The sequence below is a fragment of the Crocodylus siamensis genome, chromosome 3, assembly GCF_052110815.1.
Source record: "Crocodylus siamensis isolate JL-2025a chromosome 3, ASM5211081v1, whole genome shotgun sequence".
In the NCBI taxonomy this organism is placed as follows: Eukaryota; Metazoa; Chordata; order Crocodylia; family Crocodylidae; genus Crocodylus; species Crocodylus siamensis.
Window position 1 is genome coordinate 47,568,183 of NC_143397.1, and position 22,022 is coordinate 47,590,204.

The window sequence follows — 22,022 nt, forward strand, 5'->3', positions numbered from 1 at the left end:
AAACAAAGTCAAAGACACTCAACATATGACTACTGTAGTTGTAATGCTTTGAATCAAGTTGGAAAATCTCTTGATCATTTTGGTCCCAGTCCTGCAGTTAGATGATTAATTTTACACATATAAGTAACTGCAGTGGACCAATCAGACTATTCACATATGTAGTGAAACACATGTGTGTGTTTTCTTAAGCAATGTACAGCCAAATCAGGCAATGCTGGTATCATAAGATTGTTTTAGGACTAAACTACTGTTTCCTAGATAAAACATACAAAAAAACCCCAGCAAGAAACCAGTGTTTATAAACTGAGTGTTTTAGGTCTCCTAATCTTCAGTCCTCACAAGAAACCATTTTTAAGGTTTTTTATAAATTATTTTTTCAATCAAACACTTGAATAATATCTTGCAAATAAAATCAGGAAGCATAACTGTGGAGCCCATACTCTTCTGTGGAGGAATAAACTATATGGTATTGTGACAATTATGTGAATTTAGACATAGCTTAGCTTCCTCTCATTGCTTCCATGAAATGTAATGGACTACCTTGCTTTCCAGGAAAGCCTGGCCATCAAGACCTTCAATCTTTACACAGGCACAGAACTATCTGCACAGAAGTCTTACCATACCACTTCTTGGAATTCTTTCACACTGGGACTGATCTAAAGCTGAAATCAATATAATTTACTTTGCCTTTCCTAGCTTCTGAAGATAAGGTGGGGGGAGCAATGGGCTATATGCGACTGCCTTCTAACTCAACAAATAATAAAGACAAAATAGACTATTTTTTTATTTAGAGTCAATTATGCTATGTCAAAAGCTACCAAGAACTATAAGTTGGTATAAGTTCTTCCTTGGAAAACCCTTAGGATATAAGAATGCAGAAGTCAAAACTTACCAACTCTACGAATGCAAGTCCACCATAACTGTGAGCAACAAAAAATATGTTCTCAGCTGCTGACTGAGCAATAAAGTGGTCCCACACATAAACTGCATGTTCCTCAGGAGAGCCATTATCCTGCACAGAGAAATGATATTATTCACTATAACCTGTTGAAAATTAACAGTTCAAGTTACAGTAATACAATCTAATTTTAAAGAAAAATGTTCTGTTAAAGGTAAACACAAATAAATTTACTCAGTACCAAGTATAAATATATTCATTTGTCTATGAAAAAGACATTTAAGAGTGTATTTTAAAGCTGAATATACCATTTTTTAAATACACACAAAAATGTGCATTTATAGAAATCTAAACACCATAACAGCAATTCTGTAATATTATTCAAACAAATTGTAAGATTCAAACTTCTGACATTTCTTATGTGAAGTATTTGCTCAGTAACATGCTTAATAAGTTAAGATTAAATCTGGTACAATTAATAGTAACAAGAATATAATAAAAGCTCAATCTCAATTTTAGTATATTTTCCCTTTTTGCTATACTTTTTCATATCTAGCTGCATAAAATATGGGTTAGCACCAATATGACTCAAAAGTTAAAATCTTGGTGGCACTTCTAAATTGAACTTTTAAACCCTACTTATTTTATACTGTTTTGCAACTATAAAGTTAAAATGCAATGTAGAAAGGGCATCTCTTAACCAGTGTCAGGTACTACTTGTGTTGGAGCTAGAGTTTTGGTAGGTCAAGTTTTTTGCTCATTAAAGAATAGGACTTGGAATCAGAATATCTGAGTTTTACATTGCTGTTTCTACTCATTCATTTTCTAGGCAACTTAAACTGTATCTCACTTTTTAGGCCTCATAAGAATGTATGTAATAAAGATAATATTTCAATCAGGAAAATTTTAAGTAACCTATATAAAAATCATGAATAAATAATAGTGAGGGCAAACAAAAGCCACAAGATTCTAATGATATAAATTATAATTCAACTGTAAACAATTTTCAAAAAGCTGAGGTAAGTTAGGTATTCCTAACTTTTGGGATTTAGGCTCATATGTACCTAAAGCCTTGGTCTGCAAAAAATATCTAGGTACCTATGATACTCATTTTGGGTTCTTAGCACCCAAAATAAGTATCATATGCCCAAATATTTTTTGGGATCTGGTCCTAGGTCACTCTGCAACCTGGAACTGTGATTCTTAAATTATTTAAGCACATTTTTATTTACTTTCCCCTGAAGTAGAAAAAATTCAGAAATATTTATCAAAATTGCAACACAGCAGACTCTACTACTGATTGGTTAACTCTAAGTAGCATAATAAATGTTAACTTATTACATAATAACTACTGTATAATTTTTTAAAGTGAGGGGTGGGATATTTTTTGCCTTTTGACCCTGGTATTTCAATTTGATCACAACAGAGAAGCAAGTAACCACCAACATACCTCTGAAGACACGATTGGGGCCCTAGTGAAGACAGAGGGAAATGCTTTTTGATTCAGTTACAAAAGCTGAGATTTGCAAATGAATACTTTTTTTCTCTAGAGATTTAAAGGGGGGGAACAGGGAACTATGGGACAGAGTATATTAAGGGATGCATCTTTTATTTGGGATCACTATACAGAAGGTCTACGTTGTAGGAAAATAACATTTTCCCACAGAGAAGCTTTCTTTAATCAATTACTGTGAATGAAATTTGGAGTTTGTTTCTAATTAATTATAGTACTCTTTCTTGTAAAAACAATTTAGAAGGTGTGTAGTTCTGGTTTAGAGCACTGACAAAATGAGAAAGATATCAGTTGTTTCTAATTAAAAGCTGTGCGCTCAGTCTTGGTGCATCTCATGTTTATTATTCTGTATATCATTAGGGAAAAAGCACACCACCTGAGGGCTTTCCCAAGGACTAGAACAGCAGCAGGAAGTTTCCAAAGGATTCAGAGATCTAGTGGCAGTCCAGATAGCTCTCAGCAATTAAAGCAAAACTTGCTTTCTAGTAAACTAAATTATTAACCCCAGAACTCTACGTTAGCATGAAGAGTCAATACATGTTTTCTCAATAGCAGTGGTTCTCAACCTTTCTAGACTGGAGGCACCCCTTGTTTGACAGGAGGCACCCCCCAATTTTTGTAAATTAAGTAACACCCCCATTTCAAACACTAATTTATTACAATGATTAACTCCTTGCAGAGAGGCTGGGTAGTGGTTGAGAATCACTACTCTGCAGAAAATCCTACACCATCCAAAATTCATTGCTTAAGGACCATAACTACTGTTATCTAGTGATTGCTCACCTGTCCTAGTGTAAGATACATTATATTTTTGTACATTTTCTAAGCTTTAGTGAGAGTTAAGGGTGTTCACATGGTGGAGAGGAACCAGGGTGACAACCCACCCCTAATTGGGCAGGACAGTCCTGAAAGGACAACATCAAGTCCTGGTCCCGGGCTACGTGACTCTGGGACAACATTTGTCCTGGATTCACAGTATTGTGCAGGGATCTGGGTTTTCTGTTCACCATGGAAAAACATGGGAAACGGTGGGTTTCGCCTTGCAGGATGGCAGAGTTCTAGCCTGCAAGGAGCTGTGGCGAGCAGGATGCAGGGCCACACACATGCACATGGCCAGCAACACAGCCCAAGACACTGACGGAGAGCAGCTCCCCTAACTGCCTGCAGGTAAGTCTATGGGGGGCCCCCAGGGTGAGGGAGGGGGAGTTGGACAGGATTGGCAGCTGGGGCAGGGAAGAACTGCCCAGCCGGGGGGCATGGAGCCCAGGGCAGGAATGTGTGGATACAAGACCTGGCTGGGGAGTGGAACAGAGCCATGGAAGGATCAAGGGCGGGGGGGGGGGGGGGCGGCTCCCCACTGCTGCATGCACTCTCAGGGAGGAGGGAATGGGCATTTGTGTGCAGATTTGTGCACACGGCAGGGGAGGACGGAGGCTGAGGTCTCCCTACCCTGCTGTCCTGCCCCCAGGAGCCTCATGCTGGTCATATTGCCATTGTGAGGTGCCCCCTGCCTGCCTGGCAGCAATGGCTCATAGTTGTGCCCCTTGTTGCTGCCAGGTGGGCGGGAGGACCTTGCCATGCCAGCACAGCTCGAACAAGGCTCCCAGGGGCAGGACAACAAAGCGGGGAGCCCCAAGCTTGCAGTGGGCAGCCTGCATATGCCCCCACCCCTTATGGGCTGCACTTGGCTCTGCTCTGGCAATGCTGGGGGTGGGGGGCGGGAGAGCAGCATGTGTCCTGCCTTCCAATTTGGAACAACCTAGGAGGAACTTTAGTCTGCAGAAAACATCAGATCTCTTTAGGATCTGGAATTATGATGGTTCCATTACAGCTTGGGGATTAACTGGATTTGTCTCACCTTGAATAAATTATGATGCTGTGTACTATAGTTTTGATATGGAAGGTAACAGTTCAAGGAAGGTGTTGCTCCCCTTCCTTTCACTACTGTTAGACTATGTTGCACTTACATGCCTTCTTGTTAAATTATTTTAATAAAGTGGAAATCTCTTGGTCATACTTTACATAATTTTCCATATGACCACAAAAGAAGGGAATTAAAAGTCATACCACTTGCTTTGTAAGGTAGTAGTGAGGATTAATTTAGTTTCACTTTTTGACTGTTTTAAGACCATTAGCTGGAAGGATGTTATAAAAGCTGAGGCCGAAATTTTCCAAATAACATGTCTGAATTTATAGATCTAAATCCCATAATTCTTTGCTTAAATAAATGGCTTGATTTTAGATGTGTTGAAATTGATAACAGTGTGGGGTTTTAGCACTGTGAAAATCAATAATTTATTCACGGTCCTAAACATGTTTTTATAGGTGCCTATCCTAAGGCATCCATCTTTGAAAGGTTTGTCTCCAATGTATTATTACTAAAAATGTATTTTTTTCTTTTTACCCTGATATTCAACTTGTAAGTTGCTTCATGTAGATTTTAAATTAAATTTGTCTCTGGTGACTTTACTGCAGCAGATTTTTCTTATCTTCTGCCTTATAAGAAGATCTTTTGTGCATTTTACATTGAGTTTAACCTATTTCTTACAAATTACAGCAAGACTCAATAAAGATTTTGTAGCCTCCTGCTTGTTGACTAAATTATTTGAGTCATGCTTAAAAAGAGGGAAGGATTTGTGTGTGTGTTTTTAACTTTTCTTGTCTTGGAGTTACGAGTTGGAATTTAGAAGTCACAACAATCCAACATTCCCAGTCATAAACTATAACTGTAAAGTATAAAACTGTTGCAGTTTAAAAGTCTGGGAGGGTCAGATTATGCCATACAAAGGGGCTTGAAGGGACACTGTACTGCCTGGTGTAGGATAGCTCCTTACTGCAACGATTATGATCAGCACCCTCTACCCCTCCCAGTTGCTGGTAAAAGGTAAGGGACATGGCGATGGGGAGCCTCACCAGTCATGATCATCACTGGTTTAAGAGTATGGGGTAACATCATACCAATGACAGAAGTGCTCCTCTGCATTTTTACTTTAGGTTTGGGCTGGATGGTTGAGGATCAGGAAGCTTTAACCTGGCAGAGCCCCTTACAACTTTGCTAGGTGGGCAATGGAGGATCTGCCTGAGACTAAAATATCCGATACAGTTTATAGTGTACTGCTACTATGGAAAATCTTACATAGGTCAGTAATTTTTAAAGAATTTTCATATAAGGTTTAATGTGCTACTTAATTCATAAATAAGCAGCAACACTTAGATACGTATCTTAATGGCTATATTAATTTTCATCCTTTTTCTAGCAGAAAACAGAAAGGGTAGACTTTATATGCTGTCAGTGGGCATGTCTACACGTGCCTATTAACATGCAGCAATAAGCATGTCTACACGTGCCTATTAACATGCAGCAATAAGCTCTCCAGCTTATTCCTGCTGGACCCGGATCTGTACATGCACCTGGATTGCAGCACACTGAGCTGGGTTGTAGCAGTCCTGGCTGCCAGGGTACCCAAGAGGTCAGCTTGCCACCCTGGGGCTGCTCTGATACAGCTCAGTGTGCTGTGTAGGGGTTGACTGGGGTGCTTTACTGCACAGCAAATTAGTCCTCTGCACAGTAAAATACCATGTAAAATACCTTGTGTAGATGCACTCAGTGATTACTAAGTCTATCCAGCCTATCAGATATTGAATGCGTGTCATACTTGTGGGCATCAAACATGATTGAAGATTACCTTGGAGGTAAAAGAGTTTTACATTATGCAACAGAAGTATAGTACTTTAGATAAGTTCATATACATTGCTTTTCTATTTTAGTTTATACAGCATATTACAGGAAGTGCACATCTTTTCTATTTTAGTTTATACAGTGTCATACAGGAAGTGCACATTTTCAGCATGTAGCTAAAAATAAGGGCATTTTATTCCTGACTTATGGAGGTGATATGGAATACAATTAACCACATCTTTGGTTCTGGTTAGGTTAAAAACAGGTGCATAGAATTATCAGAAAACATGTTTTTGCCACACCGAATAGTTTCTTTTCAGCAATAAAAATATCACCAGGTGTTTCCAAACAGAAATAGCATTACATTTTATTTGCTAATCTATAAATGAGCACTCAAGTACTGCGTTAAGAATAGATTTCCATTTCTAATTATGAAGCAAAGAGCTTTTTGTTTTCGTGGTACCTATCTTTTAAAAATTATCAGTTAGCTACGTTTGAAAACACGCCTTAGCTTTCCAAAGCAAATTGTTATTGCCTTCAAAATGGACAAAAACTGTTAATATGAAGCTTTTCATCATAATACCAGAAGTTTAATCAGATAGTTTAACAGTTAATTTTATAAAAATGATATGGAAATGATTAATAAATTAATGTTTCTAGTAGACAAAGCAATTTAAAATCCCTGGACCAGATCCTTTGCTGCAGCTGAGAGATGCTTGCTGCAGCAGACTGGAGGTGGGGGGTCAAGAAACAGGTTATGGCTCTGTGATCCTCTGATCAGCTTGGTCTTGGCTCAGGCCCTGGCACAGGTTACAAAATTCTGGGGCTGCTCTAACCTATACCAGTCTCCAAGGGAACATCAACTGTCTGAGAATAAATGGAGTGCAGCTATGTTTTTGCCATGCCTGCTTTACACCCATCCACCCCCTCACTTTCCTCATGCTGGGGCACAGAAGCTGTTCATGCTGGCTTCATGCATGTTAAGAACTTCCTCATGCTGAGGTTATTCTCATCTTGCCAAGCATGGCAAGGATCTAAACCCCTTGCACCCCACTAGAATGGGAAAGGAACCAGAACAACAGAGAAAATCTCGTCCTCTGAGCTGCCATACAATACATATTACATCCCAGCCTGGTCTTTGCTACTGTTTTTGCCCAATTTTGATGTGGTATCTGATTTTTTTGCTAGAAGTCCTACAGAACTTACACAATGAAAATGCAGTTACTAATATTATCTTGCATTTTCCTGTTAACATGAAATATTATTTTGTTTGATAAAATGCTACCACCAATCTTCTGTTCCAAGCAGAAGTAAGATGCTGCTTGCACTATACGGAAACAATCAGTTACATTTTTGCAAATACCACATAAAATATTTTACTTTGCAGTTTCATAAGAAATGAACAAATGCTTGTGGATAAGTTCTCTTGCAAAGGTACTTTACTATAACAAAATGAGATGCCTCAATTTTTGGTTTGTCATTTGCTTAAATATTATAGTTTGCTAGGGTAAGAGCTGTAAGGTATAATATTTTAATGAATCAAGGCAACAGAGTACACAGATAAGCAGTGTGCATACAGTAAATACAGTGATGTGTTCTGTTGCATTCAAAACACAGGTTGGATTTACTAATGTAATATTGCAGTCATTAATTGTTAAATACCAAGCTGAAGTGATGCCGGAACCAAAGCCTTATCAACTATGCCAGATTCTAACACCCAGACATTGCAAGGTCTGCAGTTATGATGGACTACCTGAACTGATAACACATGGAATTATCTAAACAACATTTGCATATTTGTGTAATTATTTCCTAAGGTTAATTAGCTCCTGCAAAGCAGCTTGCCCTTTGAGACTGCTTACTGTGACAGGTTCACATATTTCCTGTTTCAATGCCAATTTTTACAGATTTTTTTAGCTAACCTGTTGCTGGAAAGTTACAAATCCTGCCAGGTACTCAGGTTCCTCAGTTGCTATTAACTTTAATGGAGTAGAGACAATTCAGAACAATGAAGAATCAGCATCAAGTAACTAACACTAAAATACATATCACTTTTAAAATATCATATATATCCGTAGTATTCACAGAAGAGCAAATTAAAATTTGTTTTAAGTCCCTGTAACAGTTCTTTCTTTTCCATGTCCAGTCTAATTTAGGAAATTTATCATGAACAAACTTAAACACACACCTTTTCTAGTTATATATAACTTCATTATTTAAAAATATCACTACTTAAAGGTAAGTTTCATAATTTTCTGTAGTTCTGCAATCACCTTTCATCTTAACATCTCAAAAGTCTCATTATGTCTCTGTGGGCTAAAGTAAATGTGTTAAATATATGAGATCTGAGTCATATGCTGAAAGCCTGTACCAGAGTTGTCAAGAGAGCTGAAAACCCATGACTTCTGATCCTGTGTTATAAGCAATACAAAACACTTCCTCTTCTTTTATATGTAAAATTCCTCCTGTTGCCTAAGCTCAAAAAAGTAAGATTTTTTTAGGATAAACTTGTGTAAAGAGCAATTCATATAGCTTTACCTGAAAAACTTTAAATGCAAAAATAAAAAGAGAACAGGAAGATGAATATGAGAATAAGAGTTGGTACCTGGAGAAGTAGTAGACTGTCATTAAAAAGTTCAGAGCGAAATAATGTTTTCAGTGGAGAACGGTTACTATTACAAAAAAATCTTTCTACAAAATATTATATATTTCAAATAAAATGCAATGAAACAAAGGAAACCCCAAACCCCACTCCCTCTTAGTACACAATCCTTCATTGTCCTACATTTCTTGACTTACAGCACCCTCTTAATTTAAACTTCACCCTGTTAACTGCACAGCATTACACACACACACATACACACAGAGGGAACCTAAACATTAAGTACTGCCATTTCACTGGATATGAATTCATTGAATAGGAATTGGAAACCTCTTCTTTCCCCTTCTCTTCTCCATGTTCCCCAATTCAACATCTTCATTTCTTGTGGTTCTTTGCATTCCTGCACTCCTTTATTTCCTGCTCCTAACATCTCAAAAGTCTCATTATATCTTCACCCCACCTCCCTGCCCCACCACATCATACAAGTCTCCTATATCTTATCTCACTGCCACCAATTGCAAGACAAAGCAGCACATCTCTATGCAGTCCCACGCCCCAAGACCAAGTCCCTCTCAGTTCACTGTACCACATCTCTTCCAAGAACCTGCTCCCTCATTCTCTCCTTTCTCTGCTTGGCTATATCTGTCAGTAGCTAGTCAATTTATTTTTAAAAGTTTATGAATAAAATTTGAAACCATTTTGTAAATTCTTGGAACTAACAAGGTTTCCTGATGATGATCTTGGGGTAAAGAGGCTGGGGCTGCTGCAGAAAACAACGCAGGGAAAAAGAAGCAAAAGACTGCTTTGCCACTTTACATCACAGGCTGTCCTGTTTAGAGCATTTCTCCAGTCCAGTTCTAATAAACAGAACACCAGTAACTGTCATCATTCAAGACTGTTACAGGCCCTTGTGCATCACATGCCCTTATTCAGGCCACACAGCTACCTATTCTCAATATTACTGAAGCACACTGAGTGTTTTTAAAGTTGCTTCCATTTCTCTGGCTTCTCTTGCAAACAGATGTTCACCATACACTACTTCTATTCTGACTGAAGCCAGGTTGCTGACAGTTGAATGTTTACAAGTGGTGGCTGATACTAAAGAGCCAATAGGGTCTACCCCTGGAAATTAAATCCTCATTTTGGTCAAACACAAATCCATATGGTAGACTGATGACTTCCCTTCCCCTCCTCACCAGGATCACAGTGGAAGCAAAGGCTGGCATTCAGTATAAGACCACAGCATTTAGTCATGGGGGCACGTCTACACGTTTATTAATGCACAGTACCTACTGGGTATTAAATTGAGTACTTGGAAAAGGAAGTACTTAATTAATACGCAGTAGTCTGCTCTACTGTGCATTAGCTCGATAGCATGCTTTTTTACGATGGTTAATATGCAGTAACTACTGTGCATTAGCCTAACAGCACAGTTTTTGCCTTGATGATGTAATATGCAGTCAATAAATCTGCTGCATGTTAAGCATCTCATGTAGACATGCCCAGAAGGAAGAATTGGCAGCACTGACAATCTTCCTTGCAGCAGCAGAATGAAGAAGAATCTGAAAAGAAAGGGCATGGAAACCTTCTTGACTAACAGATCATCTCCCTTCCATCACTGCAAGAAAAAATTTTGGCACACTCACATATGGGCTGCCTTTTCCATCTTCTTAGAGGCAGAGTCAGAACAGCCCTATAGTTTGAGTGCAGTGTAGAATTCCAACAGACCCCAAGTGGGAGAAAGCTGAGACAAAAGGAATAAGAAGCTGGGCAGCCTGTTACTTCAAAGAAGTCAGCAAGTAGAGGAAAGGGACCAAAAAGGAAAGGGACAGACAGGGAAAATTTAAAGCCTGTGACAGGCCCAAGGCTAAATTATAAAGGGGAGCCATAACCATCTCACACTACTTCTTCAGCAAAGTCAACTAAAATACCTGTAAAACCAAGCTGGAGTTTCTAGGCCATGACATTTTACAAAGTGTTCAAAAGTGAACTTTTGGTAAATTTTCAAGGCATCTGACATTTTTTTTTAAAAATCAAACTCTCAAGAAAATGTCTAACCTAGAAGTAACACGAACATCAGGAAAAGTCATGTGGAAGTGGAAAATTATTGTATTTACTTGAATATGGGATTTTCCCCCCAGTCAGTAGGGGGGGAAAATGCTCCTCATCTTACATTGTCATACAAAGGAACCTCATTAAGTACATTGTCTATCATTAAACTGCTTCCACTAAGGAAATGGGAAACAAACTATGAAGCTGATTAAATGCAGCCAACACTAAGCACAACTATAAAACACGTGGCCCATATTGGGCAAACGTACTAATGGGAATCTATGAAAAGAATAGGTTATTGCAGCCCATCTGAATAAGATTCATGGTACTGCTTGTGTTCAACCTTAGTGCTGACTTTTTCATGTCTCACTACTTTGCATACATTTCAACTTCCACTTCACTCTTACAGCTGAGCTGTGATTTCTTTCCCATTACCAATGATTCCTGTTTTTTCACCAGCCTTAAATGCCTGATAAATATCTCCGAAGAGCCTGAAACAGTTCATCCAGAATTCCTGTCACCCTTCTCTCAGCCTTTGCATATGATTAGTGTGGCCCTGCCTTCCAGGAGGTAGATCTGGACCAGGTTGCCCTGCGAGTTATCTACATATAAATTTTTGGAGGATCCCAGGACTTTTGCCAAGAACACCCCATTTTAGTCATAAGTGTAGGGCCAATTAGCACACGGATCTTTTGTGGGGAGTATCTGGAGTACACACACATACTGAACAATTTTTAACTGTGAGGGTACCATGGCTTGAAATGCTGTTGATTGGTGGGAGCCCGCCCACTGAACTATGTCATAAATCAGACGCCTCTGGCTTTGGACTCTCATGCATGTAGGGGCAATATCACGATCAAGTAATGCAATTAAAATGGCACTGTATAGTGGAGAGTGCACCCTTGTCTGCTTGCAGACGGGACTCCCTATGTGAGCCTCATAGTTAGTATACCACTGGCCAGCTTCCAGTGGATCTTGGCTACACACTGACTTCATGGAAATGGGAGATACCTCTCTAGCTTGCTTCTGAGGGATGCTCTAGCTTGCATCCAAACACTAAGTCTCCAGGCTTGGGCTTGAAGACTAGGATACCTGCCAAAAGATTTGGAAGTATCTGAAGCCCCAGGCTGAAAGGTCTGGGGTGGAGAATACTTGCTGATAGTAGGGCCACATACAGTTCTTGAATAATTCAAAGGATTTGGAACTGATCTGGCTAATTTGACCTGGGACATGAAAAATCTTCCTTAAAAAAGAAATTGTATTACATTTTAAGAAGGTGCCAAAGTACTGCTCAAAGTGTATTTATGGAGTACCTGTGGTAAAACTTGCAGAAGTTTCAAAAAAGTTAAAATGCATCAATTCTGGATGAACTAACTCTATGAATGATATAGTTATCTATTATCTATAGTTATCTATTACTATAGGCACATTTATTTTAAAGTGAGTTTTTTCAAATTTGTCCCTCATTTCCATGTGCTCATTGAGAGGAGGGTCTCACAGTGAGGGGGTGGGAAGAGACCATAGGGAGGCCAAGTTGAAGGGGCCACCTAACCCCTCCAGATTTATTTTTTTGCTTTAGCAGTAGTGGTAGGGGGCATATTCAAGGCAAATATCCAACAATTAGATTCTACACCAGGAAAATTATAACAAATTTATAAATTTTCCATATAAAGAATCTATTTTTTAGGGAGGGGGAGGAATTTATATTCAGGATATTCTTATATTTGAGCAAATACAGTATATAGTAAGGAGGCAGCTTCAGCCTCAATTGTCAAATAATTATTGCTTGAAAATATGTGAGGAAAATGGAGGTCCAGTGCTGAGACAGTGGTAGCATAATGACAGCTCACATTTATGCAACACTGAAGGAAGTGGATTTTCAAAAGGGATTAGAGACAGGAAGTCTTGTACACAGAGATATCCAAGATAAAGGGAATAGGAAGGAAGAAAGAAGGGGAAGAAGGGCAAAGGGAAATTAGGCTCATTGGTGGAACAAATTGAGCACGATAGCATGGGATAAAACAAAAGCAGAAATGCATGTGGGGGCAGGTTCATGCTGAACTTAAAAGCATACATCAAGAATCTAGAATTTGATGAACAGGGAAGGAGGTACAACTAAAGGTACACAAAAAGGGGAACATTAAAGACTGAATGACAGATCAGGAAGGTGACTTTAATAGTTGTGTTCTGAACAGAATGGAGGCTACTGGATGAGAAACAATAAGGGTAGAGAGAAAAAACAATCAATAGGTAGATAACAAGCATCTTGGCCTTGAGACTAGAGGGAGGATAGATTTTAAGTCAGTTGCAGTTCTATGTAAAAAACAGCAGGATTTGGCAATAGCCTGGATGCAGAAGTTTATTGTTGTCAAATTTTATGCAGTTCTATATCTGACATTTTCTGCAAATATAAGAAATTTATTTTATACACTTTTGCAAATGGTGTGATTTAACTCTGGTGAAAGACACTAGTCTCGATCAGCTCCAATGTTCATCAACATTAGTATGCAGTTGCATATCATTTTGCACAACTTGGCTGACTGGTTGGAATTAAACCTACAGATTTTAGATCGGTGATTCTCAACAAGGGTGCCTTGAGATCCTTTCAAGGCTACCTCAGGGTGCCACAGAATGTTAGCACTGTTAGTTCTGCAAACATGATTCATAAGATAAAGACAGAGATTTCAAATAGGAATCGACTCATGGTCTTTCTGAGTTCTCTGCAATATACCATTGCTCTATTATTTTCTATAGTAAAAAATAGGGGTTGCTGCTGATAGCCATATCAATCTGGGTTCAGGTACCCTGAAATCTGTGGCAGGCCATGCTCCACAATCTCTGGTAGCTCACTGGACAATGGCAGCCCAGCTAGAACTATTCTGTGGGCTAGATCTTGGCCCACAGGCCATAGGTTGGACACCCCTGATCTAAGTGTTATAAACAGCACAGGTATAGTCATCATTTGGAACATTAATCCTGCAAAGCTGTGTGTCAAAGTGCTTGAAGCTTGTATCATTCATAGCTGGGATAAAAAATTTTTGAACCTTGTACACCATGGTTAAAGCGTGCCAGTTTCTATAACTAAGAGAACACGAGGTAGTGATGTTTGATTGCCTTTGACTCATCCGCCCAAATGACCAGGAATTTATTCACAGCTGAGCCAACTCAGCCTTTGGCATGACTGCAAAGCAGGGTTTGAACCCATACCACAAAAACTATAGCAATATGCTTTGAGCACTCTGCCATGACGCCATGGTGCAACTTCACAATTACCACTTCTGCAACATGGATGAATGATGAACATTCTTCCATGGTGTAAAATTATGAGGCTTTAGTTAATAATAAGGGCTTTGAAGTGCACCAAGATATTTATAGCATACAGTAGCAGAAGCTGGGATAAAATGCAGTCTTAAGACTTAGCCTGGCAGTTCAATGAACATTCCACTTGGCCACAGAGGTCCAAGTGTATCACACTCTAAATGTATAACACCTTCTTAGCTAGACTGAAAGGCATGGCAGACCTGCTAAATGAATGCCCCATAAAACACACAACACCTAGCAGATATGGTGTATTAAGAACAACTAAAAAACTGAGCCTGGGAGACTGAGAAGATAGTCAAAACCAGCAGAAAAGGGAAAAAAAGATGAGTTGAAAGAATAAAGAAGTATTTAGACTTCAGCAGATGGTGGAATTTAAGTTTAAAATGTCATGTGAAAGTTTAAAACTAACTAGTTTCAGATAAATGAGGACTAATTCTAAAATCTGACCAAATATTTCTGGCTTGGAAAGAGAGCCATCAAAACAGCAGGAACCCATTACTGGGAAGGCCAAGGCTTGTAATGGGGAGATTGTCTGTTTTAATTTCTAGATTGAGTAATTTAATTTATGCTGAGAACCACAATATACATAATGTTTTAGAACAAAACAAAAAATGCAGCTGTAAACAGCAAACAGGTGGATCCTTATGTCTCAGGGTTTGAGAGAGCACTGCCAGAAGATAAGTAGATGAAAGATTATTGTTTAATATAACTTCTATTTTCAATCAAAATGCTAGCAGTCCTGCCATAAAGAACCCACAGTCCCAAATTTGGTAACGCTTTATTTAAAAAAAAAAGATGTTTGCTCTTTATCAAATGTCACTATAGGCCTACTCATTACACCTTGTGCTGTTACAGCTCATATACAATACTGTCAAACACTAACAAATCAGCTTACCAAAAACTTGATTTTTTGTTTGCCAGTTTAAACAGTTAACTTTTTCCCTATATTTCATATACTTGGTCCTACCTCCACAACTCGGGCCTGACTTCATCTCATTTCTCACTGCACATGAGTTTCATATTGTGTTCCATTTTCCCCATCTCGGACACAAGCTGTGCTCTTTCTGATGGCAGGGGATTGTGATCAATAAATAAAATCCAGAGCTAGGCTACGTGTATGGGACAGAGATGTCCTGTGTCCTGTCATTCATTTGGTCCACACGAAAGACTTACTTTTCCCCAATGTATCCCACCTGCCTGAACATACACTGCAAAATAATGCTACTAACTCCAGAAAGTCTAAGCAAACTTCTTTCTGGGCCATAATTCCTGCCATTCCTGATCTGCTGGACTATGTAACTATTAAACTTGAAATACTCCTCTCTCCTTCCCAGGAACCTGTCCACTATGATTCTGCATCATCTGCTTGGGAGCAGGAAACCGAACCAGGGGTATTCAAGCACCAGACTAGAGGTATTCAAAGCCCAGGTCTCCAACCTCTAAACTTTGAAGTCAGTCCTAATTTACAACATCTCAACAGGCAAACCAGAACTAAAAATCACGACATGAGACTGTCAATGTTTACAGCTACTTTTCATAGCGACAACAGTGGTCTCACCTACATTCTAATGCAACATTGACATAATAATATATTTCAGTTTTGACAAACTTAGATCATCATAAGGGACATTTTAAGAGTTGCTACAGTGCCAGGACCCTCAAATGTTAAATTACTGGAAGTATTTTAACAAATTCTCAATGCAAGATTTGGGTTTTTAATTTTTATGAAACTATGGAATACTTTGCAAATGCAGTTCAGCCTCTGCATGAAAAAAACAAACCAAAATGAAACAAAATGCTTTTATAACAGCCCATTACCAATCTGTTTTTGACCAGGAATAAAAAAGCCTTAAAGGGGGTTTTGTTGTTGTTGTTATTTTCTATTTGGCAGAGAAATGGTAGCATTATGGCTGTGACACAGAGTCACAAAAGTTTCACAAGAGAATGGATATCTAGTGCTTCAAAATCCCATCTTCTGTACTTATTGATGACCAATACCTGATGCCTCAATGTCCCTTATAGTGGACTTTCAAATCTTTGCAATATGATATGGTGGCAGTGGAAACAGCAAAAGATTGGAGAAGGATCTTTTTCAAATCTCACAGGAGATGATCTTACAGCCTGAAGCACAAGGACTGGTATTTCTTGTAAATTCCTGATATAGCTAATGTAGCAGCAAATGTTATTCTTCTCGTTAAATCCTCAATGATTTCATGCAACAATGAATATCTTATTCACCATGTAAAAGAGTATATACCCATCTAAATTTGTTGGTTTCAATTTCTTAAACATTATATATCCCTTTGTTTTATATCATGATAGGAAGCAAAAGGCAACACTCCTTCATGCACTTTTGTAACTTAGATAACTTTAAGTTGCTTCCTCTACACAACATCTAGAGGCTAAGCTAAATTAACTTCAGTTAATTTAACTTCACAGATGTAAGTATTGTGGAGCAAATATCTCTATGGTCAAGGCTATGCTTGTCAGTAGGGCTATGCAAAGCTTCGGTCACCGATTTGATTCGAAGGAGATTCGGCCCGATTTGGTGGCTGAATCTCTGAATCCAAATTTAATCAGGAGACGCACTAAAAGATCCAAATCAAATCTGAAGCTTCTGAATCAATATGGAAAAGATTTGGAGAGATTTGGATCCATCAGGGAGAGGCAGGTACAGCTGGGTGGCTGCAGGTTTTCTCATGGCTCCTCTGGCTGTGCCTGCTTCTCCCTGGGTGGGAGAAGCTCCCATGCCTACCCTGCCTGGCCCCATCCCCTGCCTGGCCCAGCCTCCTGGCACTTTAAAAAAAAAAAAAGCCCCTCACTCACTGGATGCAGCAGGGGCTGTAGGGGCTCTGGGGCCTCCTGGCAGAGCCCCAAAACAAAGCCCCCACTCCCTGATTGTCCCCCCACCTAGCCTCACGCCAATGGCTCCCCTGCCTGGCCCCAGCAGTCCAGAAATAATGAAGAAAAAACCCAAAAAACTCTGCACTCACCTGCAGTCGCAGTGGATGCGAAAGCTTTGGGGGCCCCCTCACACAGCCCCTGGTCCCTGATCTCCCCCGCACCCACCCAGCCCTGCCCCTGATGGCTGCCCTGCCTGGGCCCAGCATCCTGGCACTTTAAAAAAAACAAAAGCCCTGCACTCACCAGCTCTGGCAGTGGCAACTGGGGGCTTCTGAGGGCTCATGGTGGAGGCCCCCACGCAGCATGGGGTAGCAGGGGGCAGCAGGGATCACCACCCCTACAACTTGATACCTCTCTGGCAGCTGCCCCATTTCTATTTATTTAATAGAAAAGGTAGATTGTGCTGTGTGTGCTGCTTTTACTACCTTGCTTTCCCTTAGCTAAGTCTGAATGGGCAGCATAGTTTAAGTCATGGAAGGAAAAGAAGCTCAACCACAGACTACTCTTGGCTAACTCCAAATAGCACACTCCACGGATCTGCAGAGTCCATCTCGAGTTTGGGATAATGGACAAGGTCAGCACTCACCAAGAACACAGTGAAAGAAAAAATGGGACAGTTGACAATTAAGACCCTTTGCTCCCATCAGATGAGCCAGTCAGCCAGATATTTGTCCCAGGGTCCAAACTTGCTCAACAGGGCTAGTGGGCTTCTAATCCAGTTGTCTACCATATGACAATTATGTAAACATGAGTGTGACAGTCTGTGATTCTGGAGAGAAGAACATTGCTGACTCACAGGGAGGAAGAAGGGTGTAAGAGAGCAGAATAGGAGGAAGGAGGGAAATGATTCAAAGGAAGCCTCAATTTTTTTTATTATAAACAATTTCCTTTTTCACACATTACCAGCCCCTTGATCTTTGCTTTTCACTTTTTTTCCCTTTCTAATGTAATTTGGGGGATTTCTTGTTATGACTAAAGGGAATAAAAAGCTGAAACAGCAGCTTTGCTGCTGGCAAACAGCTTAAAATTCTGTACAGAAGAACCAGTGAGAACAGAGGTTTAATAATAATTAATTGGAGCAGTTGAGCTTAGCATATTCATCACATGGTTATTGATAAATAACTATATTGTTAGTATGCAAATTCCCATACTATGATTTGCTAATAATAGTTGTCAGCCGATCTGAGTACAGGGATTGATACAGTTGCTACAGTTGCTAAGAAATAACTAGAATAATTATGCAAATCAGATGCCCTAGACCAGAGTAAAAGAAATTGTATAAACGTAAAATTTTTGAATGACTGAAACCACATTTCTATATAGTATTCATTATTTTGCATACATATTTTCATGTTTTACTTTTCTCCTTTACAAACTATATAATTCAAAACATTACATTCACCCACAGTATATTTTTGTCAGACATGCTATAACATTTCTAAGTACTATCTAGGATTACCTTTTATGAGATAAAGTTATTTGAAAAAAAGAACATTTCTAAAAAAGACTACCAATATTAGGTATCTGCAGCTGTCTCTCTGATAAGTCACATATCTAGCAGTTAACAGATTATTTAGAGTATGAGGTAAATGAAAATTAACAAAAACTTTTATGAAATATAATCTATTAATGAGAAACAAATACTACTACTTTAAAATTATGTCACTGGTTACAAGAAATGTTCTAAGCAGTAAAATTAAGTTTCTCTTGATATTAATATATCTGCAACATTTAAAAACTCATAATGGAAGTCATGCAGAAGTGCTTTTTTCTATTTCCTAAAGTACTTGAAGTGTGTTTTACTTTCCAATTCCTTCAATCTGTTTATATGTTGTAATGAGAAACAGACATTTCTGAACCATGCTATTGCAAGAAAAATAGCATTTTGGCCAAGAAAAATGCAGATTTCCCACCACAGGAAACAATGAATCTAACGAACTTCAACACATTTAAGTAAAACAACAACTTAGTATTTTCATTAACAGTTTTGGTTTCAGAACAAAGCTAGACTGTGAAGTCTGTTACACAGTTTATATCTGTTTCATAAATTAAACTTAAACAGAATGGTTTCCCCTCTATGTTTTTCTTTTTGACATTTTTGTCTATTTATTACATACATCTTAAAGCAAGTTATTTAAATAAGAGAAAGTTTTAAGATGCTCAAGGCTATTTGGTTTCTTATAATAAAAACCAGGTAGTGCTCAGTATGTGTGTTTCAGTAAATTGGTATACTACTTATTTAATTTGTTATTATAAATGCTTCCAGAAACATTTTATTATGAAGTACTGGGTTATTAGGATTAGATGTGTTTTAGGAAACTGTCACTAACTTCTAAAATAATTACCCAAATTAATAAGAAACACAAACTAGCCCCTCCTCCAATTCACTTTGCAGCTGGATTCTGGGTAAATAACAGACTAACTAAGAACTCTAAATCCAGAAGCCTTTAATTTTGGGTTAGTTTAGGTTTAGTTTTCCCTTTCTAATGCATTTTATAATTTTGTTGTTGAAACTCATCTCTAACATCTGTTCATTTTTTTATACCAAACAATAGGTCTGGGTCACAAATGATATGAAATGGTCTTTAATCTTAAGCAACAGCAAACCAACTTTAAAGCAGTTATTTGTTAAGATTCATTGTTTCTTGCTGAGATTAGCCAGAAAGTGTATTACAGCTAAGGTATATTGCTGAGGACTAAGAACATAAATGAGGATAAAGATCATTAGACACGTCAAGGTTTCTTCTATTGTAATGTGACTTTTAAAAAGTCAAATCATCCAACCACATAATAGACATATAGCTTGGTTGTATATTAAGTGAGCACAAATGTATACATTTTAAAGACAGGAAATTTAATTTGCAGGATAATCAGAAAAAAGACAAAAAGAGAATTCTAGAGAAAAAGAATTCTTACATCCTATAAGATTATCAGGACTAGACTGTCACACTCTGACCTTGCTGGCGTCTAGCTAATCTGACAATATTTGGTAGTGCATTGTTTCAAATCAATAACTAATTAACAAAGTACAAAAGAAGTTGCACTGTTTTTTGAGTCTCCTTGTTAAAAATGGCTTTTGGTTGCACATGGGCAGAAAGGTCGCTTTTATGACATCTTCACAAGTCTTTCAACATCTTGCCACTGTCAGATTAAATTACTTTTAGCAATTAATTGTCATAAGTTAAAACAGAAACACATTTGTTACAGCAGGCTGTCATAATGACATGGTGAGTAGTTGTTTTGATATGAATTTCTTCCAGTGACCCTTTATCATATCTTAATTTTTTTGGTTGACCTAACTGGAAGATTGGGAGCACATCTTCGAGCTCAAGCAGCATAAGCCAAACCTTGGGGGTCTTGCTGGGCTTACATTCTGAAGAATAATTGAGAAGAAATTCCACAGATACCTAGAGAGCTTGCATATAATACATTTTTGTAAAATATACATATAATCCAGGTATGTGGATAATAAAGAAAAGCAAAAATACCCTGCACACCCCACCAAAAAACCCACAAAAACACTCACAAAGACATAGCTAAAATAACAGATAACAAAGATTTCTGTAATCAGTGCCAAATATCCAATATGGACATTAACACAAAACTTTAAACAGATTTAATACCTGCAAACTGCATGCATCAAAATAATCTTATTTTTTTCTATGAGGTTTAGATTTTATTCTACTCTAACAAGAAATTATTCTAAATCCATGTTGTTGAACTTATCTGTATTACAATAGGTACAAATTTTCAATGCTGCAGTTATAGTTTGTCAATATATTTATTATAAAAACCTCTTTTCCAACATTTATATAACTTGGCTATAATACTCTGGATCAGGATGAAATCTGATAGACAAAACACAAACCAAGGAACATATTTATTTAATAAATATTAAAGTAAAATCCAGCCCTCTGCTCTGGCTTTACCATTCCAGCACCTTACTAGGGCTTCTTGAAATATAGCCAGCAGACTTCAGCCAATCAGCGATGGTGTGAAACTTGATGTAGAACACTACCTTAAAGGAGATATGGATAAAGGAGAAGCTTCTTCCTTTCCACATACCATGTTATCCCACCTGTTCCCTATACACAATAGTACTATCTTCATTACAGTTTAGTAATGTGAAAGGGAAAACTAAGATACCTCAAATCTTTCCCCTTTCATTTACTGAGCATTTAAATATTATGTATAATTAACAGCTTTCACTTTTCACTAATACAAAGCTTTTGCATAATAGTAGTCAAAGTGAGTATCATTTCCAAAAGGAATGGTCAAAGAAGTCTGTTGGAACAACAGGAACAGATGATGGTTTAAGGCAATGGTGGCCGAACTTTTTGGTAGGTGTGCCACCAGTTAAGCTCCGCCTCCTCACCAAGTAAAGCTTTGAGCTGCACTTCATCTCCAATCTGCCATTCTGCTCTCTGTCCAATCTGCCACTCTACTCTCTCCCCCATCTGCCACATGCCAAACACAGTAAATGCCTGTGCCAGTTGTGGCATGTAGACTGTAGGTTACTCATTCCTGGTTTACAGCCTCCTAAATCTGATTACAGGGCTAGGAGATAAGAATATACTTAATTTCTGAAAGCTGAAAGCAAATCCAAACAAAAGAAAAATGTCAGAAGTTAAAGTGAAGTGAAGACTTAGCGAAGACCTATCCACAAGAAGGCAGTATTACTACATAAAGAGCACGGAAACATTTGGACACATTTATGTCAAAGCACTGGTTTAGCATCTACAGTCATGTAATATTGTCTAGATTTTGAAGACCTGACCAAGGACTAAAATGAACATGTGGATACAGCACTGATATGTACTTTAATGATATGATATATTGTTGAGCTATGGATATAGTTTTTCAGTGTGCTATTCTAGTACTAACACTGAATATCCTGCATAAGCAAGGGGGGGATCACCATCTAGCCTAATGTCTATGTGCCAAAAGTACCAATATATACAATCGAAGAATACTTTTCTACCTCTTAGGGATGTTGTAAAATAAACTCAAAGATTATAGTGATGGACCAATATATGCACCTAGATGATGCATT

General features: G+C 38.3%; 1 protein-coding gene across 6 annotated transcripts in view; it reads right to left on the bottom strand.

The window, feature by feature from the left end:
• The window catches only part of ARB2A (ARB2 cotranscriptional regulator A), a 408,135-nt gene that overhangs the window by 176,222 nt on the left and 209,891 nt on the right, over positions 1 to 22,022 (bottom strand). For all 6 annotated transcript variants that reach the window (XM_090038271.1, XM_090038274.1, XM_090038275.1 and 3 more), the window contains one exon: positions 893 to 1,012. In XM_090038271.1, coding sequence (XP_089894397.1) covers positions 893 to 1,012 — 120 coding nt within the window. The remainder of the gene's footprint in view (positions 1 to 892; positions 1,013 to 22,022) is intronic.